Here is a 15006-nt window from a genome sequence, read left to right on the forward strand (position 1 = left end):
CTAGTGCCAGGAAGATTTCTATTCATGTAATTTTAGCATCCAAGTTTCCCTCTATTTACTTTATTGGAACAAATGCTTTAAATAAACTATTTGTCCTCTTCACTGAAGAGAGCTGGTCTATTTCATCTTTAATGAGCTAGTTTTTGGGAAGATTAGCCATGTACTGTAGTAATGCCTACTGCATAAAACCCAAGCATTTGCTGTGAACAGTTGGAGAAAGCAGTCAGTTAAGAACCTAGGATCAATGAAAATAGATGTTACTTTAAGCCATCCACGAAAGAGAGACCCACAAAGTACCCAGTGTTAAAGCCCAAATCTCTTCTTGCGCTTTTTTTTGCTGTGCAAGTTCCACCCCTGTGAAAGAGAAATTGATCCAAAGTTCCAGGTTTTCTTGGGTCTTTAGTCAATTTTCACATTAGTATAGATTTTTCGGACAAAGGCACTTGTTCCCATGTAACCAATTGCTCCTGTAAAGATAAAATAAGATGTTTTGAAACAAATACATACAGAGCAGTATCCATCATTTACAAACAAACACTAAATGCTCTCTGCTCTGGAAAGTTATTCTTTTTCCAAGATAACATCTTTTGTTAGTATTCTCTCTGAACTTATTAAAATAGTGTCATTTGTTCTGCAAATCACCTGTTACTGTAATACACCAAGTTTGACCTGATGCAATATTTTTATAATTAAATATCAATTAATGCATGAAATTATGAACTATATGAATTAAAATAATCTCTTATAAAGAATAATTTCAGAATGACAAAAATTTGTTAAATGAAAAAAACATGTTTTTTTTAAATTTAAGCATAGATTATTCTAGGTCATTAAAACAATATTAACATGTTCCCCAAACCATATGATACCTTATGGATAATTCAGTAAGAAGTGAATGGGGATTCTCTCAGGGAAGGACTGAGAACCACGACCCAGTGCCATTTGAAGCTCTAGAGAGGAGGCTTCTTTTTTTATGTTTAAATTGTAGAGGCTATGTGATTGGTAGAAAGGCAGGCATTTGAGGGCATGCATAAGAGAGACAGGTAAGCAGATCACGAGTTTCTGAATCATTAGCTTCAAATGGGACCCAAAACACCAGAGAGCACGGGTGTTTTTGTCTGTTTTGTTAAATTAAGTTTCTGCCTCCTGGGCCTAAAAAAGTGCTTGGCACATGATAAGATACTCAATAAGTATTTGTTGAATGAATGAATTAACTGTATAGTTCTTTACAGCAAGTAGTAAGGGATCTTTAAAACAAGACAGTTGGTCATTCATATCATAGAGAAGATTCTCCACTGGATTTAGGAATTTACCATCTAAGCCCATTATTCAAAGTCTAAAAGTAAATCTTCCATGAGTTAATGATACACACATATACACCTAACTGTCCACCTATGAACTAACTTTTATTTGCCCAACTGGTGTATGCAAGGAAAAAATAAGTCTCTTCTGCCTTTACACATGTAAACTGTACCTCAAAGGAACCAAACGGCTGATAAAAGGAAGTTTCTCCTTAGAGAAGTATCACAGCTAATAAATATAAAAGGAACAACAGAACGAGAATATTATAACCACTAATGATTTATTTGAGCTAGGCAATAATTATCAGTGGCTGCTAACCTCACAGAGACAACCAGACATTAAGTGCCTCCTTATGAAAGTTCACAAACCACCTAAGTATTCTTGGACAAGTATTAATATTCTTGAGTATGACCAAGTCTGTAGATCTAACTACCACTTTACAGAAAATATGGGGGGGGGGGGGGAAGAAGTACATAGAGAAGCATTAAATAACACCTTAGGGATATAATCAGCAAAATCCAGAGTGTGAAAAACTCTACAGGAATTAAAACAAACCAACCAAAACACAAGTTTCTTAAATAATTGCAAGGGAAAAGAGAGCAAACTGGATCTTGATGCAAACAAACTGTATTAAAAGAGAAATGAGGATGTGTGGGGTAAATCTGAATACTAAGTGAATATTTGAGCATATTAATAAATTATACTTATATATTGAATATATACTGAAATAATATTATATATTATGTTATATAACTGCATTCTTCCATATTATAGTTATATAATAATTATAACATAGTATATAAACATTGCACATTTTATATACATACACATATATATACATACATACACACACACTGAAATATTTACAGTTGAAATAACATGAGGTCCAAGATTCATGTCAGAAAAAAAGTGGGGTACGGTGGGACTATAAACCCACCCAAACAAAGCAAACCTATTTTTGCAATGAATAGACATTTATTTTTTAATATGAAATAATTATACTACACTTGAAAATAGTGATAATTCACTTTGAAATAATTATATACAAGTCCTTACAAGGTAAGAGAAAACACCATTCAATTTTATAAAAATAAACCTGAATTCTTATAAAAATATCTATAAAATTTTAAGGAGAATCAAAATTTTAACTGACATAATACAACACTGGTCCAATAACCAAATCCAGTTTTCCAGACTTACAAAACATTGTTCCCTTTTGAGCAGAGATATGCTTAAAAGCAAAACAGTGTCAACCTAGAGTATCATTTTTCCTAATCTTATGAGTATCTCAAGAATAAGCTTATAAAAATATGGCTTTATAAAAGGAAGATACTGAATATGCGCTCTAGAAAAGTAAATGTCTTGGGAATAATACACTTTTAAACTTAATTTCCTTAAAACTAAAATGCTATGCTCAAAATATAAAGTCTACAACAATATCTAATTATTTCCCACCTTAACATAATTATTTTTCCTACATTAAAAAAATCAACAAATATTTTCCTTTCAATTACTGACTGAAAAAGCATTTTAGCAACATAACCTGATGCGTATGTATAATTTTTGTATTATGATGACATTTTAATAATTTCCACTGTGAAATGTTTCCCTTCCCCCCAAAACACAAATTAACACTGAAGGCATATAAACCCTTTAAAGAATAAATGTTGGGACATTGCCAGAACAGCAGGGAACTGGAAATGTGCCAAGACTGTTAGGCAGTAAGATGAAATTTCAACAGGAAATGCATTCAAAAACTTCAGCTAAATTAATTCCATTTTCTTTGTAAATGTCAAGGTATTACCTCTCCAGGGCTTCCTTAAATCATATTATAGAAAGATTCAAGAAAAAGGTAACCTTCTGCATAATCCCATGACTCCATACCTCATTGACTGCTGGGATAATCAAGAAAGATCTCAGAGGAGGAACCAAGATGGTGGACTAGAAGGACGTGCTCTCACTCCCTCTCTTGTGAGAACACCAGAATCACAACTAGCTGCTGGACAATCACTGACAGGAAGACACTGGAACTCACCAAAAAAGATACCCCACATCCAAAGACAAAGGAGAAGCCACAATGAGATGGTAGGAGGGGTGCAATCACAGTAAAATCAAATCCCATAACTGCTGGGTGGGTGACTCACAGACTGGAGAACACTTATACCACAGAAGTCCACCCACCGGAGTGAAGGTTCTGAGCCCCACATCAGGCTTCCCAACCTGGGGGTCCGGTAACAGGAGGAGGAATTCCTAGAGAATCAGACTTCGAAGCCTAGTGGGATTTGACTGCAGGACTTCGACAGGACTGGGGGAAACAGAGACTCCACTCTTGGAGGGCACACACAAAGTACTGTGTGCATCGGGACCCAGGGGAAGGAGCACTGACCCCAGGGGAGACTGAGCCAGGCCTATCTGCTAGTGTTGGAGGGTCTCCTGCAAAGGCAGGGGGTGGCTGTGGCTCACCGTGGGGACAAGGAAACTGGCAGCAGAAGTTCTGGGAAGTGCTCCTTGGTGTGAGCCCTCCCAGAGTCTGTCATTAGCCCCACCAAAGAGCCCAGGTAGGCTCCAGTGTTGGGTTGCCTCAGGCCAAAGAACCAACAGGGAGGGAACCCAGCCCCACCCATCAAGAGTCAAGTGGACTAAAGTTTTACTGAGCTCTGCCCACCAGAGCAACAGTCAGCTCTACCCACCACCAGTCCCTCCCAACAGGAAACTCACACAAACCTCTTAGATAGCCTCATCCACCAAAGGGCAGACAGCAGAAGCAAGAAGAACTACAATCCTGCAGCCTGTGGAAGAAAAACCACATTCACAGAAAGACAGACAAGATGAAAAGGCAGAGGGCTATGTACCAGATGAAGAAACAAGATAAAATGCCAGAAAAACAACTAAATGAAGTGGAGACAGGCAACCTTCCAGAAAAAGAATTCAGAATAATGATAGTGAAGATGATCCAGGATCTTGGAAAAAGAATGGAAGCAAAGATCAAGAAGATGCAAGAAATGTTTAACAAAGACCTAGAAGAATTAAAGAACAAACAGAGATGAACAATACAATATCTGAAATGAAAACTACACTAGAAGGAATCAACAGCAGAATAACTGAGGCAGAAGAACGGATAAGTGCCCTGGAAGACAGAATGGTGGGATTCACTGCTGTGGAACAGAATAAAGAAAAAAGAATGAAAACAAATGAAGACAGTCTAAGAGACCTCTGGGACAACATTAAATGCAACAACATTTGCATTATAGGGGTCCCAGAAGGAGAAGAGAGAGAGAAAGGACCCAAGAAAATATTTGAAGAGATTATAGTCGAAAACTTCCCTAACATGGGAAAGGAAATAGCCACCCAAGTCCAGGAAGCGCAGAGAGTCCCAGGCAGGATAAACCCAAGGAGAAACATACCAAGACACGTAGTAATCAAACTGACAAAAATTAAAGACAAAGGAAAATTATTGAAAGCAACAAGGGAAAAATGACAAATAACATACAAGGGAACTCCCATAAGGTTAACAGCTGATTTCCCAGCAGAAACTTTACAAGACAGAAGGGAGTGGCATGATATACTTAAAGTGATGAAAGGGAAGAAACTACAACCAAGATTACCCTACCCAGCAGGATCTCATTAAGATTCGCTGGAGAAATCAAAAGCTTTACAGACAAGCAAAAGCTAAGAGAATTCAGCACCACCAAACCAGCTCTACAACAAATGCTAAAGGAACTTCTCTAAGTGGGAAACACAAGAGAAGAAAAGGACCTACAAAAACAAACCCAAAACAATTAAGAAAATGGTCACAGGAACATACATATTGATAATTACCTTAAATGTGAATGGGTTAAATGCTCCAACCAAAAGACACAGGCTTGCTGAATGGATACAAAAATAAGACCCATATATATGCTGTCTACAAGAGACCCACTTCAGACCCAGAGACACATACAGATTGAAAGTAAGGGGATGGAAAAAGATATTCCATGCAAATGGAAATCAAAAGAAAGCTGGAGTAGCTATACTCATATGAGATAAAATAGACTTTAAAATAAAGAGTGTTACAAGAGACAAGGAAGGACACTACATAATGATCAACGGATCAATCCAAGAAGATGATATAAGAATTATAAATATATATGCACCCAACATAGGAGCACCTCAATACATATGGCAACTGCTAACAGCTCTAAAAGAGGAAATCAACATTAACACAATAATACTGGGGGACTTTAACACCTCACTTACACCAATGGACAGATCATCCAAAATGAAAATAAATAAGGAAACAGAAGCTTTAAATGACACAATAGACCAGATAGATTTAATTGATATTTATAGGACATTCCATCCAAAAACATCAGAATACACTTTCTTCTCAAGTGCACACGGAACACTCTCCAGGATAGATCACATCTTGGGTCACAAATCAAGCCTCAGTAAATTTAACAAAATTGAAATAATATCAAGCATCTTTTCTGACCACAACGCTATGTGATTAGAAATGAATTACAGGGAAAAAAATGTAAAAAACACAAACACATGGAGGCTAAACAATATGTTACTAAATAACGAAGAGATCACTGAAGAAATCAAAGAGGAAATCAAAAAATACCTAGAGACAAATGACAAGAAAACATGACGATCCAAAACCTATGGAATGCAGCAAAAGCAGTTCTAAGAGGGAAGTTTATAGCTATACAAGCCTACCTCAAGAAACAAGAAAAATCTCAAATAAACAATCTAACCTTACACCTAAAGGAACTAGAGAAAGAAGAACAAACAAAACCCAAAGTTAGGCGAAGGAAAGAAATCATAAAGATCAGAGCAGAAATAAATGAAACAGAAACAAAGAAAACAATAGCAATGATCAATAAAACTAAAAGGTTTATCTTTGAGAAGATAAACAAAATTGATAAACCATTAACCAGACTCATCAAGAAAAAGAGGGAGAGGACTCAAATCAGTAAAATTAGAAATGAAAAAGGAGAAGTTACAACAAATACTGCAGAAACACAAAGCATCCTAAGAGACTACTACAAGCAACTCTATGCCAATAAATTGGACAACCTGGAAGAAATGGACAAATTCTTAGAAAGGTATAACTTTCCAAGACTGAACCAGGAAGAAATAGAAAATATGAACAGACCAATCACAAGTAATGAAATTGAAACTCTGGTTAAAAATCTTCCAACAAACAAAAGTCCAGGACCAGACAGCTTCACAGGTGAATTCTATCAAACATTTAGAGAAGAGCTAACACCCATCCTTCTCAAACTCTTCCAAAAAATTGGAGAGGAAGGAACACTTCCAAACTCATTCTAATGAGGCCACCATCACCCTGATACCAAAACCAGACAAAGATACTACAAAAAAAGAAAATTACAGACCAATATCACTGATGAATATAGATGCAAAAATCCTCAACAAAATACTAGCCAAGAGAATCCAACAACACATTAAAAGGATCATACACCATGATCAAGTGGGATTTATCCCAGGGATGCAAGGATTCTTCAATATATACAAATCAATCAATGTGATACACCATAATAACAAATTGAAAAATAAACACCATATGATCATCTCAATAGATGCAGAAAAAGCTTTTGACAAAATTCAACACCAATTTATGATAAAAATTCTCCAGAAAGTGGGCAGAGAGGGAACCTACCTCAACATAATAAAGGCCATATACGACAAACCCACAGCAAACATCATTCTCAATGGTGAGAAACTGAAAGCATTTCCTCTAAGGTCAGGAACAAGACAAGGATGTCCACTCTCACCACTATTATCCAACACAGTTTTGGAAGTCCTAGCCATGGCAATCAGAGAAGAAAAAGAAATAAAAGGATACAAATTGGAAAAGAAGAAGTAAAACTGTCACTGTTTGCAGATGACATGATACTATGCATAGAGAATCCTAAAGATGCTACCAGAAAACTACTAGAGCTAATCAATGAATTTGGTAAAGTTGCAGGATACAAAATTAATGCAGAAATCTCTTGCATTCCTATAAAGTAATGATGAAAAATCTGAAAGAGAAATTAAGGAAACACTCACATTTACCATTGCAACAAAAAGAATAAAACACCTAGGAATAAACCTACCTAGGGAGACAAAAGACCTGTATGCAAAAAACTAGAAGACACTGATGAAAGAAATTAAGGATGATACCAACAGATGGAGAGATATACCTACCATGTTCTTGGATTGGAAGAATCAATACTGTGAAAATGACTATACTACCCAAAGCAATCTACAGATTCAATGCAATCCCTATCAAATTACCCACGCATTTTTTACAGAACTAGAACAAAAAATCTTGAAATTTGTATGGAGACACAAAAGACCCCAAATAGCCAAAGCAGTCTTGAGGGAAAAAAACGGAGCTGGAGGAACCAGACTCCCTGACTTCAGACTATACTACAAAGCTACAGTCATCAAAACAATATGGTACTGGCACAAAAACAGAAACATAGGTCAATGGAACAAGGTAGAAAGCCCAGAGATAAACCCACGCACCTATGGTCAACTAATCTATGACAAAGGAGGCAAGGATATAAATGGAGAAAAGACAGTCTCTTCAATAAATGGTGCTGGGAAAACTGGATAGCTACATGTAAAAGAATGAAATTAGAACACTCCCTAACACCATACACAAAAATAAACTCAAAATGGATTCGAGACCTAAATGTAGGACCGGACACTATAAAACTCTTAGAGGAAAACATAGGAAGAACACTCTTTGACATAAATCAGAGCAAGATCTTTTTTGATTCACCTCCTAGAGTAATGGAAACAAAAACAAAAATAAACAAATGGGACCTAAAGAAACTTAAAAGCTTTTGCACAGCAAAGGAAACCATAAACAAGACGAAAAGACAACCCTCAGAATGGGAGAAAATATTTGCAAACGAATCAACGGACAAAGGATTAATCTCCAAAATATATAAACAGCTCAGTTAGTTCAATATTAAAGAAACAAACCACCCAATCCAAAAATGGGCAGAAGACCGAAATAGACATTTCTCCAAAAAAGACATACAGATGGCTAAGAAGCACATGAAAAGCTGCTCAACATCACTAATTATTAGAGAAATGCAAATCAAAACTACAATGAGGTATCACCTCACACCAGTTAGAATGGGTATCATCAGAAAATCTACAAACAACAAATGCTGGAGAGGGTATGGAGAAAAGAGAACCCTCTTGCACTGTTGGTGGGAAGGTAAATTGATAGAGCCACTATGGAGAACAGTATGGAGGTTCCTTAAAAAACTAACAATAGAATTACCGTATGATCTAGCAATCCAACTACTGGGCATACACCTAGAGAATACCATAATTCAAAAAGACACATGCACCTCAATGTTCACTGCAGCACTATGTACAATAGCCAGGTCATGGAAGCAACCTAAATGCCCATCGACAGATGAATGGATAAAGAGGTTGTGGTACATATATACAATGGAGTATTACTCCGCCATAAAAAGGAATGAAATTGAGTCATTTGTGGAGACGTGGATGGATCTAGAGACTGTCATACAGAGTGAAATAAGTCAGAAAGAGAAAAACTTATATCGTATATTAATGCACGTATGTGGAATCTAGAAAAATGGTACAGATGAACCAGTTTGTAGGGCGAAAGTTGAGACACAGATGTAGAGAACAAATGTATGGACACCAAGGGGGGAAAGCTGCGGCGGGGTCGGGATGGTGGTGTGCTGAATTGGGTGATTGGGATTGACATGTATACTGATGTGTATAAAACTGATGACTAATAAGAACCTGCTGTATAAAAAAATAAATAAAATTAAATTAGAAAATTAAAAAAAAAAGAAAGATCTCAGATTAAATAAAGAGGAGTTCGGGGAACAATATTCTGAAGGAAGGATGGCCAATAATACTAAATGAAATTTTTGATTGCCAAGGGATACATAGGATGTTCCCATATAACACAAATCCAGATTTAGCTTTCAGTCCTATTCATCTTTCTCTCAAAGTTGGTTAACTAATTATCACAAGGAAAGGTTATCACAGCAGCTATAAATAAAATGTGTAACTGTAATATAGAGAACTGTCTTCCCTTATAGCTGGTGAAATTAGTTTTACTACTTTGCAGTCAGTGTCATTTGTATATGTGGGTACACAGTGGTCACATACATGGTATATACGAACAGATTTCTTTTTAAATTTTTATTTTATATTGCAGTATAGTTGATTTACAATGTTGTGCTAGTTTCAGTAGTACAGCAAAGTGATTTAGTTATACATATACATATATCTATTCTTTTGCAGATTCTTTTCCCATAAAGGTTATTACAGAGTATTGAGTAGAGTTCCCTGTGCTATATACAGTAGGTCCTTGTTGATTATTTTATATCTAGTAGTGTGTATATGTTAATCCCAACCTCCTAATTTATCCCTCCCCTCCATCTCTTTCTCCTTTGGTAACCGTAAGTTTGTTTTCTAAATCTGTGAATCTGTTTCTGTTTTGTAAATAAGTTCATTTGTATCATTTTTTAGATTCCACATGTAAGTGATATTATGTGATATTTTTCTTTCTCTGTCTGACTTACTTCACATTGTATGATAATCTCTAGGTCCATCCATGTTGCTGCAAAAGGCATTGTTTCATTCTTTTTTATGGCTGAGTATAGATTTTTTTATTTAATTATCATGTAACATTACATTAGTTTAAGGTGGACATCATAATGATTTGATATATGTATATATTGCAAAATGATCACCTCAATAAATTTAGTTAACATCCATTACCTCACAGTTACAAAGGTTTTTTTCTTGTGATAAGAACTTTTAAGACTAATCTCTTAACAGCTTACAAATGTACAACACAATATTATTAAATCTCATCACCTTACTGTACATTACATCCCCAGAAGTTATTCATCTTATAATTGGAAGTTTGGACCTTTTGACCACCTTCATCTCTGGCAACTACCAATCTGCAGAACAGATTCCTCTGATGAAGGAAGAAAGCAATCTTGGTACCCTAAAGAGGTCCAAAAATGTCATACCAGGACCCAGGTTTTAACAAGATCATTCTGTTTTCCTTATTCTATTGCCCATCCTATAGCGAAAGGTAGAATTACCAAAAAAAAAAAAAAAAAAAAAAAGGTGTGTGTGTGGGGTAGTTCTGAATTATACACTATCTGGAAATGTCTCCAGAGTGATTAGTCCTTAAGTCTTACATCATTCCTATGAGGTAACTAGGGAATTAGCCTCATTTATTGGGTAAAAACCTGAACCAGAAAAAAAGTGAGCTGCTTGTACATTTTCCCTTAAGATACCTCTGCCAGGACTCAGTGTCATGAAATTGCTCTGAGGTGAAAACACAAGGTGTAGAAACCCAAAGAATATACAGAAACAAAGACACAACCCCAGAAGAGGACAGCCCAAGACGCTTGGCCCTCCTCAATCCAGTAACAGCAGCAGCCGGCACTCACTGAGCATCTGCCATCCACCTGATGTTTACCCACAGTCAATCACTGACTCCTCATCACAACCCTGCAAGGTAGGTATTACTACTGTTTTGCAAATGAGAATGTTGAGGAAGAAAGGTTAAATAACTTGGCCACAGTAACAGGGCTATTAAGTAGAGGCAATACGATTCACAACCAGGACTAATTGATCCCCCAAAGTCTAGCTCTTCCCAGAAATTCTCCACCATGTCTCCCATGTAACTGGCTATCTCTTAACACCTAATAACAGACCTGCATTACACTTGGTGCTTTACACACATGACACTATCACAAATAACTACTCTGAAAGCTATGCCCATTTTATAGATTAGAAAATGAGACTTAGAAAGGTTAATACGCCTTCCCAGGGCCACAAAAAACAGTGAGTGGCAGCATGGAGATTTAATCCAGGTCTCTCAGGCTCTTCAGTCCATGTCTTTTCCATTTTTCATGCTTCTTCCAAAAGTTCTTTCTTTATTTTCTAGTTATTTCACACATACTAGAGACTCTATTATATGGCGATAACTATCACCTCTTCCATTTAAGGGAAGATTGCGATAGACCCATGAAACAGTGGTATTATCCTCATTTTACAGAGGCTTGGAGAGCTTGGGGAACTGGATCAAGGTATAGAACCACAGATGGCACAGCCAGAACTTAAGCCCAGTCTACAGACACCCAAGCATGTACTGATAACCAGTCAACTGTGCTGCCTCCTGGACACTGCTATCTCCATGAACAGTGGAACAGAAACTTCCAAACAAAAATGATTCAGCCAAACCTTAACCTGTTTACATAATAATCTTTTCCAAAGAATCTTAACTAAAAAAACAAACAAACAAAAACAACAATTCTCAACATGAATAAGAAACTAATTGTGGTATGGAAAATAAAAATAGTGCTATACAGAATTACTAAAAACAGGAAAGTAAAAAAGAAATCAATGAGGTAATAAATTAGATTTTGAGGAATAGTCAAAAGGACTGAAATCAGATGCTTGAGTTTATTTTGGTATTCCTGATCAAACAACAGAAAGTAGTTTCTTAATTTCCAATTACTGTATTTTTCTGATTCAGAAACACTCGAAGATTTACTCATGATGTTCCAGGAAGTTCAGAACTTACCACACATTATCCCTAAGGCTGTGCTAAATACCGCCATATATCCAAAGTAAAATGATGTCTGAAATAAGCCATACATCCTGAAATAAAACCAAAAAATTATATATAGTATATCCATTTTTACTTTAGACATAAGGCCTAAATTCTAGTATTTAAATGACAAACTTAGCTTCTAAAATACAAAATGAAAAAATGTCTCCACTTACTTTGTTTTGAAAAAATAGTAGTAAAAGGAATACATGTAAACATAAATTGCAGTTGATGCAGCAGAGAGGAAACTTGTCCATTGCCTGAAGAAAAAAAAAAAGTAACCCTTTTGAATGGATGGCACTGAAAGATTTTAAAGCAAAGACTTTTATAAAAATATCCTTTAAGATTCTGTGTATTTAAAAACAAATGCATGTATAAATGTACAATGGCATTTAAATATATTAACGAGGAGAAAGCCTAAGAATTGGAAGGAGAGATCCTAAATTTTGTCAAATTTCCTATTATAAATGACACTAAATAAACCATTTCCTTTTTCAGACCTGTCTCCTAGTGTTTAAACTAGTGACCCTCATTAATACCAAAAAAATTTTTTTTGACTGGTATTATTTTTCCTCTAAAATCGTCAACATTTTTATAATTGAAAAAAAAAATCCCTATACTATCTTAAGGAGGAAAATTTCTATACAGATCTTTTACTCCACTTGATACACTTCAAATGGAATCTTATTTTAAAATATTATGGTCCCCAGAGGTTCTTCCCAGAAATAAGTACTCACCACCTATAATCCTCTGCATTTAGTAGAAAGTATGTGCACACGATGGTCACACAGACGGTCACAATGCACAGGATGACCAGCACCAGCATCATGAAGCCATAGACATAATAGATCTTATATGCCCAGAAAGATGTGAAGATGAAATACCTAAATACAACACAACGAAGACATAGTTTTCTAGTCTTTATTCATGTAGCTCACACTGCTCTTGCTAAATCTCACTTGCATCTTAGTTCTCACTTTTTTCTCACTTAAATCTCAATATTTTTCTTTCAAGTAACTTCCAACAGTTTCCCTTACCCCCTTTTCATTAAGTTATTTAAAATTCTCTCAAAAATATTTTCTTAGATAATCTTTCAAGAACAGACTCATTAGTAGGGTAGGGTATTCATCTCTAAGCAAACTAAATAAATTAGAAGCTTAAGGAGTATATTGTGGAAAAGAAAAATGAAAATAGCTAAAAATTCTTATTTTTAAAATAAAGTCAATTTCCTCATTCTTTCATTTTTTTCTAGATACAACACTTTATAAACAATGTATTTTATATTTTATAAAACACCCTATTAAATTAAAAAAAGGTTTGATATAGTAATAATGTATAAAATTAGGAAAATAAAAATAATTAGGAAAAGAAAGCCCATGGAAGCTTCATGCCATTTTCACAGTACCACAAGAGAAAGGGCATTAAGATTTTTATACCAAAAAAAGACGCTTTACTCTAATTCCATTACACAAGCCATAGTTAAACAAAAAAGGTTTTTTAGCCTCTTTTCTTTTTCTTGTTCCCTTCTGCTTGTTAGTTACCTTATTCATCACCCATTCTTTCAAGAGATATTTACAGAGGCCCTATACATATCAGAGAAGCAGTGAGAACAGAACTGAAGACAAAGTCTCTACTCTGAAGGAGATTAGTTCGGTGGAAACTAGCAAAGGGGCAATCATGACACACAAATGCTTCTCCAATGCACCTAACAGGGACAACTTACTGGTTTGGCTGGGTGGGGCTCTGGAGGTAGGGAAGGGTGGTGAGAAGAATCAGATAAGGCATGGTGGGTGGGGAGCTAGAAGAATGTTCCATGCATTGGAACAGCAAAGGCAAAGGCTCACAAATAAAAGGAATTCACTGTATTTAGAAAGACTCAAAGTAATTCAGTATGGCTAGAACTTCAAATGAACTGTGAGAGATAAGAGATGAGGCTGGAGAAGAGAACAGGGCCAGATTCTATATTATGAAGGTCTTTATTGACTATGTGATGGGTTTTGGACCTTACCTCAATGAAAATGAGAAGTCTTTAGCAAATAAGTGACATGATCAGACTGATACCTTAAAAAGACCACTGTGGCTACCAAGAGGAGAATAGGTGTGAGGGTGGTCGAAGCGGAGAAGTTAAAGATACAGCAGAGTGGCTACCAAATGGAACAGAGTACCCGAGAAAACAGGAAGAGATGTGATCCACAAGGTAGCTTGGACAGGGTAGGAAGGAAAAAATAGTGGCAAGTCACATCAGGGTGAGGACACAAGTCAGAAAGTACAAAAGAATTTCTCGAACTGGTTTTATTAAACCAAGAGCTAGAGTGACGTGCTCTCCAATCCCTCTGAGGTGCCGACTAATACCCACAGCTGGCAGGTGACCACCAGGAGTGGCCCAAATCTATGTCAGTTGTCCTTATTCATGTAATTAGACAATTTAAATGTCACATAAAGAAATAAACATGATAGCTAAAAGAATTATGATTTCTATGAAAATTATGTTGAATACTTTGGAAAAATTCAATAAGGTGAGCCACTAAAAAAAAGTGATAAAACTGGGCGTGGGTGAGACAACTATAAAAGACTGGGGGACAAGTGTACAAATCTAGAAGGATTCTGCACTTAGGATACTTCAGACAGGTCTTTACATTCCTGCTCCACTTTAAAAAGGTTGGAAAATACAGAAGATGCATTATGAATTTCAAAGGTAAAAATGATGGAAACGTCAACTAGGTACAAAGGCAAGACCTTGGCTCTATATTTTTAAAAAAAATCAGTGAAAGATGTACCTTTAGTTGTTTAAAGTTAAAATAAAATGTTATGTATGTATCTTTTTTTAATAATTCCCTTACATGAGCCAACTTTTTCAATTAACCAACTGTCAGATTCAATCACACCTCTTAAGGAGGCATCCACTGTACAGGAGAGAATCAGCACTGGGGCATCTGGAAACATGTAAGGAAATTTTGAGTAGTCACAATGACTGGCATTTCATGGGCACTATCCAGAGGTGTATGACTGCAGTTCTTGAAAAAGTCCCATACAAAGAACTATCTCTTCTAAAATGCCAGAGCATTCCCATCAAGGAA

General features: G+C 36.0%; 1 protein-coding gene across 1 annotated transcript in view; it reads right to left on the reverse strand.

Moving 5' to 3' along the window:
- Positions 1–399: 399 nt before the first annotated feature.
- TM9SF3 (transmembrane 9 superfamily member 3) overlaps positions 400–15006 on the reverse strand; it is a gene marked incomplete at both ends in the record, with an annotated part of 72056 nt that continues 57449 nt past the window's right edge. Inside the window, 4 exons of the mRNA XM_079698895.1 lie at positions 400–467; positions 11903–11979; positions 12106–12189; positions 12667–12813. Of these exons, the coding sequence (XP_079555021.1) occupies positions 400–467; positions 11903–11979; positions 12106–12189; positions 12667–12813 (376 nt within the window). The remainder of the gene's footprint in view (positions 468–11902; positions 11980–12105; positions 12190–12666; positions 12814–15006) is intronic.

The sequence above is a fragment of the Hyperoodon ampullatus genome, assembly GCF_949752795.1.
Source record: "Hyperoodon ampullatus genome assembly, chromosome: 1".
NCBI lineage: Eukaryota > Metazoa > Chordata > Mammalia > Artiodactyla > Ziphiidae > Hyperoodon > Hyperoodon ampullatus.